General features: G+C 41.1%; 1 protein-coding gene across 1 annotated transcript in view; it reads left to right on the top strand.

Moving 5' to 3' along the window:
- Window positions 1-19514, top strand: part of SLC12A5 (solute carrier family 12 member 5) — a 1753644-nt gene that overhangs the window by 1580273 nt on the left and 153857 nt on the right. The window contains exon 20 of the mRNA XM_044090243.1: window positions 16783-16914. Within this exon, the coding sequence (XP_043946178.1) occupies window positions 16783-16914 (132 nt within the window). The remainder of the gene's footprint in view (window positions 1-16782; window positions 16915-19514) is intronic.

A 19514-nucleotide genomic window follows, 5' to 3' on the forward strand; every position in this document is an offset into this window, starting at 1 on the left:
TTATATATATATATATATATAAATGCACTTCAGTCTTTGATTGGGACAATGGCCCTGTAAATTGCCTTATTCAAATTATTTAAGAGCAGTCCTAATTCGCTGATGATTTTAGCTTAAGGTTGTTTAAAGGTAACTTTTTCTACACTAAATTATAAACTACATATTCCTTGAAGATGCTAAAAATAATTTCCTGTCAAGTCTACATTTATGTTTATGCTAGGCTTGGTCCCTGTCTTTAATCAAGTTCTGAACTTGTGAGTTGATCTGTCATTAATACACACCATTTACCTGATTTTAGTTTGTGGAATGAATCTCGAATACTCTTAAAAACATTAACAGAAAGACAAAGGTCTATTGAAATATAAACAAAGTAAAGAAGAAATGTCTCAAGAGCAATGCTAAAGGTTCTGAAATTTAAGTAACTATAGGAGGCTTTCTTCTCTAAGTATATACGACAATTTTTGCTGGCCTACTCATATACCTCTCAACTGTTCAGATTTTTGCAGAATGTCCAGATGTTTGCCTCATATTTTTGGTGTGTTCGTCATAAAATTTGTGTTTTTCTGGCAAATAATTAAAAAATGAAGTCACCAAATAATGACAGACATTTGAGTTTCAAACCTAAAAAAACTTAAAAAAATGCATGCTAACGCAAAACCTTTCATTCTAGCAAATTTCTATGTTTATAAAAGCAATATTTAAAATGTGTATCTATTTTTGGGTCTGTGCCCCACCCCCATTATTTTGGGCTTTGTCAGGATTTCTTGTACTAAGGGCTTGAGAGGTATGGTACTCACACTAAAGACAGTGATATATTAAGAAGACAAAAGATTCTGAAGAGACTGTAACCTTTTCTGTCTGGATGAGAAACTATATGAAATATTTTTGCCCTTATAATCATCATCATCATCATCATCCTTATATCACATTGGGTTACTTAATGTTAAAATTTCCATCAAATAAAAATTCTTGACTAAAGTGAGTCCTAACCCACAGTTACAGCAGTTAAGAAGTCACATACATCTTCTATGTTGCAGTTTCTTGCCTGTTTCTGTTTCCTGTCCATATGAAGAGGAATTTCATCTAACCACCACTTTTTCCTTATTTTTTTGTTTACCATCTGTTCCCATTTTATGGCAAACACTAGTCAAAGATGTCATTATCCTTTACATACGTCTGTAAGAATTTAGGAGTGAAGTCTATCAGGCTTGGTCAAACTGCAGCTTTTAAAGTTTTTTAGGAGTTGTTCTGTGAAAGGACACATATCAGCCCTACTACCCGCAAGACTTCATTGATTGGATGCAGTTCCACTGGTCTATTTACTATTGTAAATACTGTGCAGAAGTGTTGTTTTAGTGTTCCTACTTTTTCACTACCAACCCATTCTTCAAGCCTTATTATACAATGATATACAATGACCCCCCCCCCCCATTAATATTCAAAAACGTGCACGCTGATTGGTCAGCGTGCACATTGTAAATCCGAGTTATAGTAATGGAAAAAGGTCCGGTCGCCCAGACTTTTTCCATTACTATAACTCTTACAACTACTGTTTCGCCATGTTAAACGAGTTTAACATAGCGAGACAGCTTTAAAAAAAGCAATGGAGATTCTCCATTGCTTTTTTCAAAACTGTCTCGCTATGTTAAACCCATTTAACATAGCAAGACAGTTTGTAAAAGCAATGGAGATCTTGCTTTCTCCATTGCTTTTTTCAAAACTGTCTCGCTATGTTAAATGGGTTTAATATAGCGAGACAGCTTTAAAATAAGCAACGGAGATTCTCCGTTGCTTTTTTTAAAGCTGTCTTGCTATGTTAAACCCATTTAACATAGCAAAACAGTTTGTAAAAAGCAACAGAGATCTTACTTTCTCTGTTGCTTTTGCCCACAGCTCTGATGTACTGTGTAGGCATATGCATGCGCAGTATATCAGAACTGCCGCAGAATACCAAACAGCTGCGGAAGGGCAGCAAGGAGGCATTATACAATGCCATTACTTAAGAAAAGTAATTTTTTTTTTCTTAAATAATGTCATTGTATAATAGCAATAACCCACACCTGTGTGTGGGTAATGCTGGATTTACCCACGGTTGGCTTTGTTTGGCCACTCGGGCTTCGCCCTCGTGATCAAACCACACCAACCGTGGGTAAATCCAGCGTTACCCACACCCAGGCATGGGTTATTGCTATAATATCTTCCATTTACTTTTTGCTTGCTTTTCTACCTGTTGTTACCTTTATACCCTTGTTAACAAATGTAGCTGTCTTTGCACAGTTTTGCCTCTACTGTTTGACATTCTTCTGCAAGTCCACCCATTTAAACTGGAACATGCAATTTATTGTGCTAGTCCTTCTATTATTATTTTACTTTTCTGAATTATGTGCATTTGTCTTTAATGTTTACTGCCACTTGTTTTTGAGCAGCATAATGTCTTTTTCTTTTTTTTTGATTAGTATATATATTTCCCACTAATACATGCTGGATGTTTCTTTATAGCTAAATATGTTTGTTGAAAGAAGCTCCAATGCATCTAATGTGTTTAGCTATCTGGTATCCTCTGTCTCCTCTCCCATGCTTATCACACATGCATCTACCTAACTGCATGCATTTATTACTCTTGCTATGAAGTTCTTAACTTTCTGTTTGCAACTGATGCCCCCATCGTGCTTCAAAATCCAGTTTATGATTTTTTTCCATATGGACAATATCTTGCTATCCTCCTTAATAATGAGGAGGAGCTCAGGTTCATCCAGATTCTTTTGGGAATAGATTATTTGAACGATTGATTCCTGCTCAGATTAGGACTTTTGATCTTAAAGCTGATCAAATGGATGATGTCACTGAAAATAGCTATTACTCTTTACTCTAAAGGTTCAGAGACATTGAAGTTTTGGAAATGACTATATTAAGTAGGGGTTCCAGATAACAGAGATTTCTGCTGGCAAGCTGCAGGCACAGCCCCCATAACTGTACCACAAAATTTTTTTTTTATGCTCTTATCAAAAAGACCTCTTAATTTTCTAATCAAAAGTATGCTTTGCAATGTCTCATGTTGTTATAGCTTAGATCCGGTTTACTTTCATATTTGCGAACATCATTTAGACAAACGCAATGATTTCTGACAAATATTGTCAGAAATCAAAACACCGAGCAAATGAAATATCGAACGGAGCATTTCAGCAATGTCGAATATCAACTTTGCTGAAATGCTCACATCTGCCCACAACTAACAATAACGTTTGCAGGGGGGCAGGCCCCCCTGCACCCCCCACATCCTCCTACTTATATATAAAAACTCTGAGATCATACTACAGTGAGGGTAAGGGTACATTTCCCGATCCTCACTATAGTGCGATCTGCACCACAGTGTTGAAGCTGACAAATGCGGCTGTTCGCTCATGTCGGCTTTAACATTGTGGTGATCGAACTATCAGTTTGAGAAAATGATTTTTGCACAGATTCAATCGTCTAAATCACAATCGAATATGTGATAGTAAACCCTTAGATCCACCTTTTCTCATGGCTCAGGCCCTCATCCATGTTATTATCATTGCAACATCTTCTGCCTCCTTTCTATTATTGTGGATTACCTTTCCCTAAAAGGCCCCCAGAATGGCACAAGGACGTCAGCTGTGGTCTATGTGCTTATGAAGATGCAAATATACATTCTGTTTGCTTTGCACATTTCTTTTTACTCAGTCCCTGATGGGTCACTGCAGCTGTAAAACCAGCTAATCACAATTAGGTATTTTTCCTAATCCTTCCACCCTCCCAACCCTCCACCCCTCCATCTGAGGATCAATATGCTCCAAGTGCTTCACTTTGCCTCTGTTTATGTTGAATTTTGGTGCTACCTGTCCATCCACTTGGCCATCTTCTGTAAGTATCATCCTGAACTTATGCATCCTTCATATATTGTGGCCCCAGTTTTTGGTGTTGCCTGCTGATAAGCTAATCATATTCTTGATGCCCTCTACTTCATGTGGCATTAATATATTAAAAATCCCCTGGCCAAGGACCACCCCCTGTGGCACCCTGCTAATCACCAGATTATCATTTGCTAGGACTCCTTTTTCCAGTCTCTCCATCATAATTCTTTGCACTCCTTTCCCTGTCACTGAGTTCAGGCTCTATGGTCTGTTAGTCCTGTAGTGGTCCTGCTACGTCTGTGGCAGACAGAATCAAAGCCTTTCTGTGGTTACCTGGACTTTCACTGTCAGCCAGTATTCTGTTAAATATCAAAGTCATAGGTTTGACTAAAACTGTAACAAACTTTCTGGGAATTTGAGGGTAACTAATTTAGCCCCTTCACCTTGTCCTATTTTAATCTGGCTAGATCTTGTTCCAGCTTATGTTATTCTATTCATCCACATTTCTTATTTTTCCCATTCCTTCATTTCCAGCCAGAAATCTTCCCTGTTTGTTCTTTCACGATAAAACAAGTAATACTCCACACCATCAATAAACTTTTAATAAAATGACAAAGCTTTCAGATACAAACTATCCTTCTTCAGTGTACTGAAGAAGGATCGTTTGTATCTGAAAGCTTTGTCGTTTTATTAAAAGTGTATTGATGGTGTGGAGTATTACTTGTTTTTGCTTGAAGCTGTTTGGTTCGTATTCTCCACTTTACCACTGGCTCATATTTTTCTTGGGATTTGTTCTTTCATGATGACAAATAAAAAAATGCTTTAGGGATGCAACTGTCCCATGGCATACATTATGCCATTCCTTCCTATGGTCAGCTTCATGGAGTGCACCAGCACTCTCTCACTCTTTTTCTATCTGACATGTATGAAAACATATGAACGTTTCCTTCTCTGCTCTTCCCTGCCACAACCTTTTCTATATTCTTTCCTTCCCTAAGCTTTACTGTTGCCCTTTTTTCTAGACTCCCTTTGATTTTTTAATTCCTCTCTCTTTCTTTCCTTCCCACACATTACCTCTTCCCCATCATAATTTCCTTAACTGGTCCACTAAGTTACATTAGTATTATTTTTCCTTTTGCGTATCATCCCATTATTTGCCAATCCACTTGCATCATCTTTGCCAGGTCCACCATTTCCTTACAGCCTGTCTCCTTCTATTCTCATACACAAGTCTTGGACTACAACCCCCTTACCTTGGGCATGGTCACTGTTTAGCAGGGTGTTTTTACCTTGAACTCCCTCACTCCTTGTGTTTGGATGCTGGTGTACTTCATTCTGTTTCTGATAAATTTTACACCCTTTCATTAATATCCCTTACCCTTTTCCTGCCCTGTTTCCAACTTTTCATCATCTTTACTTGATGATTAAGCATTCAGTAGACAGTATATATCCACCAGCTTTCTTCACTTTGATCAAGATTGCTAGTTTATTTGCTGTGTGTGCCACCCCATATTAAGCACATGCTGACCCCTTCTCATATTCTAATCCCTGTACAATAATTCCTGCTTTCTGTATCCTGTATCTCTAGAGTCTGTCTGGTGCCTTATCACATCTCCTCTTTTTATTAGATAAAAGTTGCTGTTCCTCCCGCTATGTGGAATTGCTCTAGTTCAGTTAGTGTTTCCAGTTCTGCACTTTCACTTCTCAGACTTCTGGCATTGCATAGCATTATATTCCATCTACCCTTCCCTTTTTTCTATCTTACTCCTGACAGGCCTTTTTGCCATAGATATTTTACATTCTTAGGTTCATATGAAATTATTTGGCAGTCAGTTTATAGACCATTACAAGCCTGGCCAATAAACCAAATTCAGAACTTCCCTCCAGCCTCAATGAGGGAAACACAAGATAGACTAAGGAGCAAGGATTTGAGGTGGCCCATCCAGTTGCCTAACCGAAGGTGGCAAAGGTGAGTTACAACCTGTCTTATCCTTACAACGGTGAGTTACAACCTGTCTTGTCCTTACAAGGGTGAGTTACAACCTGTCTTGGCTTTACAAGGGTGAGTTACAACCTGTCTTGTCCTTACAAGGGTGAGTTACAACCTGTCTTGGCTTTACAAGGGTGAGTTACAACCTGTCTTGTCCTTACAAGGGTAACTTACAACCTGTCTTGTCCTTACAAGGGTGAGTTACAACCTGTCTTGGCTTTACAAGGGTGAGTTACAACCTGTCTTGTCCTTACAAGGGTAACTTACAACCTGTCTTGTCCTTACAAGGATCATGCTTGACCACTGACACTTAAGCAACCTGCAGTTTATAGGTTCATAGGTTCATAGATTACTACTAGGCTAACTGCCCTTGCGGGCTACTTTAAGCCTAGCCAACTACCCCATGTGAAAATTAAACCCTGCACCTTGTGTCTGTAAGGTCAACTCCTTAACTATTATGCCAACCTCTTTCCAAAGTTAAGAAGTGAATCATTTCTGTGACATCTGAGTAAGTTTATTTGGCAAAGGCTTTTATGTGGTGGTACAGAGACTTGCTCTACATTTCAGCTAGTCCTTTAGATTTTATTAGAAATTTCACTTTTCAAAAAAAGTTTCTTTCATTTAACCTCCCCAGAACAGTTATTACCCCATAGGGATTCACCTTTCTGACCATCTCTCTACCTATTTCCTTTGGTGATGGAGTACTCAGCCACCAACATACCTTTCTCTGTTGGCCTTCTTTCCCCCACATCATCCAGACTGTATGTGCCAAACTTCTTCCAAGCTGTTTTCTCTATTTTTTCCTTCATTTTGCTACATCATCATCAATGATGGCCTATCTTCTCCTGTCCTAGCAAACCATTGTCCATATAATAGTCCTATGATTCTTTCCTTCATTTTCTACTTCTACCTGCACTTTTTGTCTGCCTTCCCCATTTCTCTCTTTCAGATGTTTACTTTTTCCTGATTTGAATTCCCACATCTATTAATTGTCTGTCTTGTTTCCCTCTTCCTCTTATTAACAGATCTTTTCTTATGCCTCCCACGCTTTCTCTGCCCTTTAAATTATCCTTTCTCTTTCTAATCCTTTTCCTTTTCTTCTTCTGCCCTATGTCCTAATTTTAACCCTGGGCTCTTCTTTACCCTCATCCCTGTCCCCTGTTCATCTTGTCCTCTACCTCCTGTTGTCCTTGTCATCACACATGGCCTTCCCCTAAGGCCCACCAATTACAGGGCAAGCTCCTGTGACTGTCTGTGTAACCTTGCTAGAATAGCCTCCTCCCCCATAGTTCTATGAGTCAGGCCCTTACCCATTATTCCACAAAGGACCTAGCTATCCCTTTCCTCCTACTTGACCCTGCTTCACCTTCTTCCTTCTTAAATCATATCGTTTCTGAGTGCAGATTACATCTGTGTTGTTGCAGTCTCATACAATATTGTGCCAAATGGCCTTATTAGCTCTTTTTATGTTGAATCACAATATGAGAAATGCTGTCCGGTGCTTCTTTAGTGGCATTGCTATGGGCCACTATGTGGACATGTTTATGAAGTAGCACTGACATATGCTGCTGTGTTTTTTTTTAATTAAAGTCCTTTTTGAAAATTATATTACTTGTCCTGCTTGAGACTTTCTCAGGTTTGTTATCGCAGGCCAATGTTAAGAAGTGCTGAGAGCAGTGTTTTGATTTTTAGCTTTCTGCTGTGCTTGCCACTACTCTTTCTGCCATTTTAAATTCCAGGTAGACTACTGTATGCCTAATCTGACTTCATCCTGGGTTATGTCCTCCATGATAGCCTACACACACAAACACACACACACACACACACACACACACACACACACACACACACACTGCTTACTGCCCCTATTCTAGTGCTTACCTGGACCCATGACAGCTTACATATAAAGAAGTAATGGTGCCCATCACTACATCTCATTGCCTACATCCTGACATTTTTATAAGGCATGTTCCTATTTTTTTCACATTCATTTCTTGTAACAACTTGCTCCTTTAACATTCACATTTTCTTGCCTGCTTATGGAGGTTTATTTCTGAAGCATGCTTATATTTTATTTTGACATCAATTTCTCCTACAGATTTGCTGCTTCAGCTTTGCCCGATTTACTTCTTAAGCTTACAAATAACCAGTTACTCTTCAGTGATCATGTTTTCATGAAAGATTACCTATTTCCAGGACTGATATATTTTCTCCATCTCAGTATCTAAGATTGCATCTTTCTTAGTGAGTTCTAGTACAAAGTATCTTTGGTGTGCCCACTGCAAGGTGTCATTAATGACCTTATCTTTGGATGTCAAGCCAATCAAGATAGGCAGCACGTCAGCACAGTGGTTAATGTTACTGTCTCATGATGCATGTTTCTCCAATATGGGTCTATGCTGCGATGACTTCTGTGGTATAAACATTTTCTCTGTGTCTACATGGATTTTTCTGTATGCTTTAATTTCTTCTCACATCCCAAAGATATTCTGTGAACTGTCAGTCCTCCAAATTGCTGTGTGTGTGTGTGTGTGTGTGTGTGTGTGTGTGTGTGTGTGTGTGTGTGTGTGTGTGTGTGTGTGTGTGTGTGTGTGTGTGTTAGTTCATAGCCTTGCATCTGTTGAGTTCACAGATAGTTTCTGGCTCACTCAAGACCCCAAAGTGAATTAAGCAGGTTATTAGTGAATGAATGAATCCATTCAACAAGTTTCCATACATGAGGACACTACTTTGATATAACCTAAAGTCATGACTGGAATCTTCTTTTAGCCATACCAGCAGCTTTGAGGTGAAAAATCTCCTCAGAGTCGTGGCACAGTTCAGCAAAGTTTCTGTTTGTTGCTGTGACTTGTTTTAATTCATCAGTATGGGGTCTGCACAGCAGGTTTCTTAATTTGCTGAAGCTGAAGCTACTGACCCAGTCACTTTGACTTATTTACTTCCAACTGCCTGTAGTTATCAGGGGCTCATTAATACATGTGATTTCAGTGTTCCCAATTTCATTTGATGATCCTAAGCTTGCTCCAGGATTAACCTGTAGAAATTCAAATATTACCAGTCAGCGTGACCATTAAAAAATAGATGCATGACCATTATATAGCTTTTCAAAGGACACACTGAGATGCATTTCTTACAGAATTTTTCTGTCTTCTGTTGCTTCATGCTATATTGATACACAAACACAAAACACACACACACACACACACACACACACAAAACAGAGTTTTACAGGACTGTGCTGAAATGCAGTTCTCACACGTTTCTGTCTTCTGTTGCTTCATGATATACTGAAATATACACATACATAAACAAACACGCACACATGCGTACACGTACACAGACACACACACACACACACACACACACACACACACACACACACACACATACACACAAACACACGCGCACGCGTATACACACACACACATACACATTCATACATACACACACACACACACACACACACACACACACACACACACACACACACACACACACACACACACACACACACACACACACACACACACACACACACACACACACTCTAAGAGTTTTACAGGACTGTGCTGAGATCCACCTTTTACACAACGCTTCTATCTTCTGTTGCTTCACTCCATACTGATACAAGCACACAGAAAAAAACACACACACACACACACACACACACACACACACACACACACACACACACACACTCTAACAGAGTTTTACAGGACTGTGATGAAATCCACCTTTTACACACACACACACACACACACACACGCACACACACACACACACAAGCGCACACACACACACACACACACACACACACACACATATAGACATTCATACATGCACATACACACATTCATATGCACACACACACACACACACACACACACACACACACACATACACACACACACACACACACACACACACACACACACACACACACACACACACACACACACACACACACACACACACACATACACACACACACACACACACACACACACTAACAGAGTTTTACAGGACTGTACTGAGATCCGCCTTTTACACAACGTTTCTATCTTCTATTGCTTCACTCCATACTGATACAATCACACAGAAACACACACACACAGACACACACACACACACACACACACACACACACACACACACTAATAGAGTTTTACAGGACTGTGCTGAGATCCACCTTTTACACAACGCTTCTATCTTCTGCTGCTTCACTCCTTACTGATACAAGCACACAGAAACACACACACACACACACTCACACACACACACACACACACACACACACACACACACACACACACACACACTGAGAGACTCTGTTTATCTGGCTAGATAATGCTTCTCATTCATTGACCCTTTGATTATGATTTTTTTCCCTCATTCTGGTGTCTGTATCACATCTGTGCTACCAAATTCATACATATACTTTGCATCTCGAAATTAAAGAGATCTAATTGTTTTAGCTTCATACTGTCTTATATCAGCCTGGAAGTAATATTAATCAGTAAAGTACAGTTTTGTACCTACCATAAATGTAGATGTTCGAGTGTACACCCTGCTGCAGTCATCACACTTGGGTTATCCTGTCATCAGGCGGTCCCACAGTCGGCCGGAATTCCAAAGTCTTGGTCCGGCGTCGGTTGCTGTCGCTTCTTCCCTGATGTCAGTGCACCAGGGGTATATATATTGTATCCGACGCCATTTTCTTCAGTTTTTCTTGCCCCAGATGTCAGGTGCCCCCAAAAAGGTGGTCAGTAATTAGTACCAAATTAAGCAATTTTTTGCACAAACACAAAATCCCTCCAGCTATAAGCAAATACATCAGGAAGGTATTGTAGAGATTTAGCCAGTTAGGTCAGAGGGGATGGAGGGAGGGTAACCTGGACTGCAGCAGGGTGTACACTCAAACATCTACATTTATGGTAGGTACAAAACTGTACTATGTTCATTGTGTTACCCTGCTGCAGTCATCACACTTGATTAGAATCCCAAAGCTAAGGATGGGTGGAGGAGTCATAGAGGGTTAGAGGAGGCTAGAAGGCCCTGCAGAACTGCAGTGGCGAAGCCAGCTCTAGTCTTAGAGTAAAGTGGTAAGTGATAGTGTTTGGTAAAGGTGTGTACTGAACTCCAAGTTGCAGCTTCCAAAATCTCCTTAGTTGGAACCCCCCTGAGGAAGGCTGTAGATGTAGCTGTTGCCCTGATAGAGTGGGGCCTAATGGTAGTAGGAACTGGTTTTCCATGATGGGTATAGCAAAAACGAATGCAATGTCCTATCCATTTGGAAATGGTTTGTTTTGATATAGCCTTCCCTTGTGAAGCTGTAGCATAGGATACAAAGAGCTGGTCAGATTTTCTGAAAACCTTAGTTTTATCCAAGTAGTAACGAAGTTGCCTGTGAATGTCCAAGGAATGCAGGAGTCTTTCTCCTTTGTTCTGTGGATTTGGGAAGAAGGTGGGTAAGTGGATGGTTTGATTTAAAGCCACACTGGAAACCACCTTAGGCATGAAGGAAGGATTAGTTCGTAGAGAAACTCAGTCTTGATGGAAGATGAGGAAAGGTTCCACTGCCATTAGTGCCTGCAGCTCTGAGACTCTTCTAGCTGAAGATATTGCTAGCAGCAGGGCAGTCTTCCATGATAGAAACTGTAGATCTGCAGAGAAAGCTGATTCAAAGGGAGGTAGCGTAAGTTTTTCCAGAACAAAATTGTGGTCCCATGTTGGTGTAGGTGCTCTCCTGGGGGCCTAATGTTTTTTGCCCCTCTGAGGAACTGCCTTAGAAGTGGATGTGAAAATAAGGGTGGATCCGTGTTGTAGTGGGCTGAAATAGCTGATGCATGGATTTTAATGGAAGAAGAAGAAAGTCCTTTGTGCAACATCTCAGTTAAATACTGTAGAATCTGAGGCATGTGAGGCTGAAGTGTGTTTTGACCTTTAGCTTGGTTCCAGGCACAAAACCTTTTCCATTTATCCGAATAGGCCTTCCTGGTGCTGGGCCTCCTAGCTTCCAGAATAACATCCATAACAGCTTGGGAAAGAGGAGCTGGCTGGATGCTTAGGTGATTTGCCATGCAGCCAGATTTAAGGTTTTGAGCTGGCTGTGAAGAATCTGATTGATTTGCTGTGTGAGCAAATGGGCAATTTGTGGTAAAATCCAAGGTGGGCCCTGGGCCATATTCCTCAATAGTGGGTACCAGTGCTGGCGTGGCCAGTCTGGGGCTATGAGTATCAGTCATGGCCTCTCCTTTCTGACTTTCAGAAGCACCTTTGTGAGGAGAGGCAATGGAGGAAAGGCATATACTGTCAGGTGAGAGTGCGTCCACTTTCCAAGCTTGATGGTGAAGTGTCCTTGTACAAAATTTTGTTAGCTGATAGTTTTGAGGACTGGCAAACAGGTCTATGTCTGGAAGGCCCCATTTTTGAGTTATCATTGGAAATACTTGTGGATCCAGTTTCCACTCGTGGGGATCCATGATGTTTCTGCTGAGGTCGTCTGCCAATGTGTTCTTTTTTCCTGGCAGGAATTGAGCTTGTAACTGAACTTGGCAAGCCAGAGCTGTGTTCCACAAGGTCATTGCTTGCCTGCATAGAGGGTAGTAGTGTGTACCCCCTAGTTTGTTTATGTACCACATTACTGTGGTGTTGTCCGTCCTTATTGTAAGTTGTCCTGGATGTAATAGATTCTTGAAGGCTGTCAGAGCATTCTGTACAGCTAGCATCTCTTTTTAATTGATGTGCAGATTCCTTTGATCTGCAGTCCATACACCTTGAACGCACTGTCCTGCCATGTGTGCCCCCCAGGCGTAGTCCGATGCATCTGTTGTCATAGTTTGCCTGGCTGGGGGCAAGGTGAAAGGCTGACCCTTGTTGAGGTGACATGCCTGTGACCACCATAGAAACTCCTGTTGTAGGCAGGGAATAAGAGGTATCATTGTGTCCAAGCTGTGGCTGTGTTGAGACCATACGCTTTTTCGGTACCACTGTAATTTCCTCATATGCAGCTTTGCAAATGGTATTAGTAGTATGCAAGATGCCATGAATCCCAAGGCCTGCAGAATTGTTCTTGCAGGTAGTTGGGTCTTTGTTGCCATTGTTTTGAAATATTGAGTCAGTTGTAGTTGTTTGTCTGGCGTCAGATAAGCCTTCTGGGCCGTTGTATTCAAGTTGGCACCCAGGAATGTCATATTTTGTGAGGATACTAGTTTTGATTTCTTTTTGTTTACTGTGTACCCCAGGCAACTTAGAAGATGTTGTACAAAAGCCAGATGTTGTAAGAGAATGTCCTTGCTTTCTGCTTGGATGAGGCAGTCGTCCAGGTATGGGTATATTTGAATTCCTCTTTGTCTGCAGTATGCAATTACTGGTGCCAGGCATTTTGTGAAGACCCTGGGCGCAGTAGATAGGCTAAAGGGCAGTGCAGAGAATTGGTAATGGGTTGAACCTGCAATGAAACGGAGGTATCTTCTGCAACTTTGTCTGATAGGGACATGCAGGTATGCCTCCTTGAGGTCCAACGTTACTAGCCATGCTTTCTTGCCCAACATGGGAAGAAGCTGCTGTAGTGTTAGCATCTTGAATTTGGGTACTCATAAGAAGGTGTTTAGAATTGAAAGGTCCAGAATTGGTCTCCAGGCATTGTTCTTTCTGGGTACTAGAAAGAGTCTTGAGTAAAATCCTTGACCTTGCTCTCGAGTAGGTACCAGTTGAATAGCTCTCATGTCCATGAGAGCTGTAATTTGTTTTTGTGCCTCTGCCCATTGATTTTGTGGCAGGTTTGGCATTCCTCTTTTCATTGGCAAGGTGTGAAAATGGAATCTGTATCCACGTGAAATTATGTCTAGGACCCATTTGTCCTTTGTGACAATGTGCCAGTTGTCTGAAAAAAGTGTGAGTTTTCCTCCCAAGGGGGCTGCCAAGAGAGTGTTGCTTGGCCAGATGAGGTGCAAGTCATTGAGTTTGCCTTCTGGTAGTTTGGTACCTGTCTTCTCCTCCCTTCTGTGTTGCAGTGCCCCATTGTCGAGGTTTGTATTGGGCTTGTGGTTGTCCTCTGCCTCTTGGACGTCTGTATTTACCCCTCTGTGGTCTGTCAGTAGCTGGAAAGGACCAATTTTTTGTTGGCCAATTTCTGCTGAAGCGAGGGGGCTGTGCCTGTAGAAAATCTTTGACTGTCTGCATAGATTTTGCCTTGTCCTCCATTTTCTTTAAGACTTCTTCTGCTTTAACTCCAAAAAGAACATCCTGCTGTAAGGGAAGCTAGAAGCTAGAAGCTTTGCTTTAACATGATCAGGCAGAGTTTGTTCCTTTAACCAAGCATGCTTACGTATAACAGACCCAGTGACTGCTGCTCTGCAGGAAGCCTCCAAAGAATCAAACCCACATTGTAAAGTATGTTTGCCCACATGTTCAGTTGCATGCAACAGATCCTGCATTTCTTTCAATTCAGGCTGTTGAGGGAGTGTGCTCGTTTTTTGTTTTAACTGAGACATTAGAAATTGCTGATATTTTAGCATGTGAAATTGGCAATTTAGTGCCCTCATAGCTAGAGTGGCTGAGGTGTAAACCTTTTTCCCCCACCTGTCCAGTGCTCTGGAGTCCCTTTCAGAGGGTACAGGATTTTTTGCCATAGAAGCCTTAGCCCCTTTGGGACCTTGGGAGATAGTCTCTGGATCAGCAACAGGGCTTTTATAAAGGAATTTGTGGGAATCAGGCACCCTATAGTATCTGTCAGGTTTGGCTGGGGCAGGAGGCAGAGAATCTGGGTTCAAACTCGATTCTAAGTAAACATCATCCACAATGTCTAAAACTGGGGGGATGGCAAGTGGTCTGTGCTGGGGGAGTAAAAGAAACTCTCTGAGCCTTTTCTTTGAGTCAGAGTAGTCCTGACCTTCCCAGTGAAAATGTTCCCTCATAGTGTGTAATGTTTCCCCAAAGGAGGTAGTCTTCAGGGGGGAGAAGCTGAGGGAATGGAATCCTCAGCATCAGAATCTTCGTAAGGAGAGAAAGAGTAATCTTGGTCCTCAGAGGAGCCTGAGGAAATAGACACTTGATCAGAGGAGGCATAATCTTCCTCTTGTCTAGGCCTTTTGTCGGGTGGGGGTTGGGAACCCCTGATTAAAGAGATCAAATCTTCAGCCATTTTGAGCATCTGTTTCTTAGGCATGGGGCCTTGAACTGGAGACTGAAGTGCAGTCTTTTTAGGTTTAATAGGAGTCTTAAGCTTAGGATACGTTTTTATGGTGAGCATCGTCGGTCTCTGAAAACGCCTTCAGAAACCGAAGGTGTTTCTGCAGCACCGACATCTCTTTCTGCAGTGTCGTCGGTAGGGGCTAAACAAAATGGCTGCGTCGGCCTAGCACTCTCTGCCAAAGGCTCCGAAGCGGTCTCGGGTTCCAGATCTGCGGTAGTCAGGGGCTGCGTCGGTGCCTCACTGAAGACCGGTGAACCGGAGACCGGTCCAGCCGAGGCTTCGGAGTCTGGCTTGGGTCTAGGCTGCCTGTCCTTATCCTTGCGTTTTTTGTGCACGCTGGTAGTCGGTTGCTCCGATGACATTGTGTAGTTGAATTTTCTACCGAAGTAGTGTCGTGCAAAATCAAAGCATCTTTTTATAGTATGCTTATTAAACCTAGCACAAAAACGACAACCAGTGACGTCGTGGTCTGGGCCTAGGCAAGGTATGCAGTAAGAATGAAAATCCATATGAGGTATTTTCCCACAAGAAATACAATTGTTAACTTTTTCTGACTTCGGTCTGAGGCAAGAAAAGTTTCCCCAATGGGGTACATAGCTTTATAGAAGACTTTGTATCTGAAATTCGACTTCGAAAATCTCAGGAGTCGGCCGACCGGCACTTGCGAACTGCTTCTGCTTCGGGCACCGCGCGGCAAGAAAGACTGAAGAAAATGGCGTTGGATGCAATATATATACCCCTGGCGCACTGACGTCAGGGAAGAAACGACAGCAACCGATGTCGGACCAAGACTTTGGAATTCCGGCCGACTGCGGGACCGCCTGACGACAGGATGACCCAAGTGTGATGACTGCAGCAGGGTAACACGATGAACATCATGCCTTTTTCTACTGTATTGCAGAAATGTTTTCTCTAACAATTTTCACCTCATAAAACTCCCTTTGCAGATAAATATGTTATTACAGTTTCATGATTTATTTCATTCTCCTTCTGTTTTCTTCTCAATGTTTGCTCAGCATTTGTTCTTTTGGGTCTGAATTCATTTTTTCAGATGATGTATGTAGTAACAACGTGCATTTATTGCAATGATAAATCATATTTATTTTGTCTTGACTTAAGTATTATCAGCTTAAATCTTGTCTGTGTTCTTCATATGACCTCATTTGTCTGATTCTGAATTGTTCTCATTTTTATGTTTTACCTAACTCAGTTTTCTACATAATCATTACATGGTTATATTTATCAGAATCTGACAGTTCTTTTTTGTTACATTTATTAGTCTATCTACTAGTTCTAAAACATTTGAGCTACTGTCTGTTATCAGCTGTCATTTCTTCTATTGAAATCTCCTGCTCTTCAGCAGAGAAGCATGTTTGACACGAGCAGAAGCGCTGAAGGAAAAAAGCATTGTCCATGGAGTAAAAATTGGTAGAAGAAGGGAAATGGATATAAATAGGCTGTTCTAATTAATCTTACAAACTCCAGATTTGAAAACCTATTCTTTTCTTCATTTTATGCAGAATATATCAGACTAGTCAGGACTCAGGACTGACTTATTGTTATTGACTTCAAGAATTAATGCTATGTGGAATCAGACAGAACAAATGGGAGAAAAGGAGATGAAATATGCTGCCAGTCATTTCATATAAGCTAGAAGTTCCTTTACTTTATGACAGTGACAATTAATTTTATGGGAGCTGATGCCTGTCTCCTAAATATTACAGGTATGGAGGAAATGTCGAATGCGCATCTTTACTGTAGCTCAGATGGACGACAACAGTATCCAAATGAAGAAAGACCTTAACACATTCCTCTACCACCTGCGCATTGAAGCCGAAGTTGAAGTGGTTGAAATGGTAAGTAAGAATGCAACATGCAAGCAGGTTTTTAGACTGTAGTTTATATATTTCACAACGTGCAAACATATTAGTTGCAAACCTCCATGCTCTCTGCACATATTACATGATACATTGTTGTAAACAAATGTCCATATCATTGTAAACAAATCTGTACCAAGTTTGTTTTTCTTGCAAAAATTCTCAATAAATCTATTAATAAAAAAGATTAACTCCTGCCTTGAAGGAGGCCTCTCCTACCATTCAGATATACAGAAAGTTCTATAATAGGACTTGTCTCGCTGTGGGTGGGCTAAAGCTTAAACCTTGAACTATCAGCTTGTATATTAATGGATGTTTGATAAACTGTTTCTTCTTGCTTTCTAAATTGGTGAGGACTTTTTTTTTGTTGCTTTTCTGACATATGGTAGAAATTTGTTCATTTTTCTTCATAGTAGAGTAATTTTGATGTAATTCTGATTCGTCTAACTTAATTTAGACTAGTAATAGTATGAAAAGCTTTAAAAGCTTTAAGGTCCATGTGACATAATTAATGGGAACGATTTTCTAGATTTTATGGAAGATTGAAGTTCTACTGGGGTAGTTACTTGAAAAATGAGGTTTGTAGTTCTGTACTCCCAGCTAGTTCTGCACTAAATTCTGTGCTCTGCATCCTGCAAACCAGACCTGGATTTGCTTTATTTATGCCTATTACCGTCTTCTTTCCACAGTCATTGTAACACATAATTAGTCCAAGAAGTGAAAATCATTATGACTATGGTGTATGTACTAAAATGTACCGCTTAAGCAGAAAAGCATAATACAGCTATGCTGAAATCTATTTGCATGCACGATTTGATGGCCTACTTGCATTTAAGGTTTGAAATTCTACTGCAATGGCACTATCGATAAAGTCTCATCATTTGCAGAATTTGCATAGTGCGCTTAAGTGTTCTTAGAATATAAATCTTGCTTATCGGCAGTTAAAAGTAGAACCAACACTGGCAAAAACATGATCAGATGGGTTACATCAGGAGATAAATGGAAAAAATAGTACCATCAAGGCTGGCTTAATGTTTATTTATATTTATTAAATTCGTTGAATTTTGATTACCAGGAAAGTCCAACTGGGTTGTAACCCATTTTCACTGGAGGCCCAGGGAGAAAAGCTCCAAAGTATTAAAAAATGTAAGACGATAATTTTACACCATGCAAATGGAGAATAGTTGCATGACTGCTGAATCATACACCAATGAACTGTACGAACATGTACACAAATACATGGATCTCGCCATACCCAATAGAACCAAGACGCTCTCCTCTAAAAAAAGGAAGCCAGTCTGGTGGTCCCCTGCCATAAACAAACTCTACAACAAAAGGAGGAAAGTGATGCGGAATAAGGTAAAGTCCCAAGACTGGAAAAACTCCCTTATCAGCCTCAGCAAAAAGATGAGATCCCTCATCAAATCCTTTAAAGCTAGCTATGAAAACAGGATTTCAGCAGATAGTAAAGACAACCACAAGGCCTTCTATAGTTATGTAATCTCCACGGCAATACCCAGATTTGCTCTGAGCTACTGCACAATGGTGCCTCCTATACTGAGCCAACAGATACTGCCAATATACTGGCTGACAGATTCAGTGCCAACTTGACCCCCTCCCAAAGGACCAATCACAATACAAATAAATTGCCAGGCACCCAGTATTACTGCTGCACAGGTTAAAACAGCACTGTCAAAGGCCAAGAATACAGCTTCTAGGGGACCTGACAATATCCCTGGCTGTGTTCTACATGAACTACAGAGTGAAATGGCACCTCACCTGTGTGCCCTGTTCAATCACAGCCTCACCTCAGGCTTTGTCACTACCAAATGGCACACTGCTACAGTCATCCCTCTTCACAAAAGAGGAGTGACTACAGACCCTGGGAACTATTGCCCCATTAGCCTGATGAGTCTGATATGCAAAGATATGGAACGCATCATCATGAACCTAATAAACAAGGATATGGGGAATCTCCAAACTCTGGATCCCACACAGTTTGGTTTTGTGAAAGGTAGATCATGCCTGCTCAACTCGGTTGACTTCTTTGAGTCAGTTACCAGAGCTGTGGATGAAGGCAAGGTGGTTCATACAGCCTACCTTGATCTGACCAAGGCCTTTGATACCATTCCCCACTCAGGAATCACAGAAAAACTCAGTAAGCTAGGCATCAACCCCTATATCACTAAGTGGGTAGCAAACTGGCTCACAGATAGAACCCACAGTGTGAAAGTAGCTGACTCCAAGTCAGACTGATGACTAATCATTAGTGTAGTCCCACAGGGTTCGGTCCTGGGTCCTCTCCTGTTTGGTATCTACTTCTCTGAAGTCCAGGCCAACATGAAGGGACTCTGGCTGACAAAATTCACAGACAATTGTAAGTTGGGTGCTATTATTAACTCCCCAAGTGACATCCTACAGAATGGCCTCACTGAGACCAATGACTGATGTCAGAACCATGGTCTTAAGCTCAATGCCAAAAATGTGTCATGGGAAAAACCTGGTTCCCATGAATCACCATATCAATGGTAGTCTACTGAACACAGAAGGCGTTATAAAAAATCTGGGAACACAGGTTG

Source organism: Protopterus annectens, chromosome 12.part0, assembly GCF_019279795.1.
Source record: "Protopterus annectens isolate FY-2018-M chromosome 12.part0, PAN1.0, whole genome shotgun sequence".
NCBI lineage: Eukaryota > Metazoa > Chordata > Ceratodontiformes > Protopteridae > Protopterus > Protopterus annectens.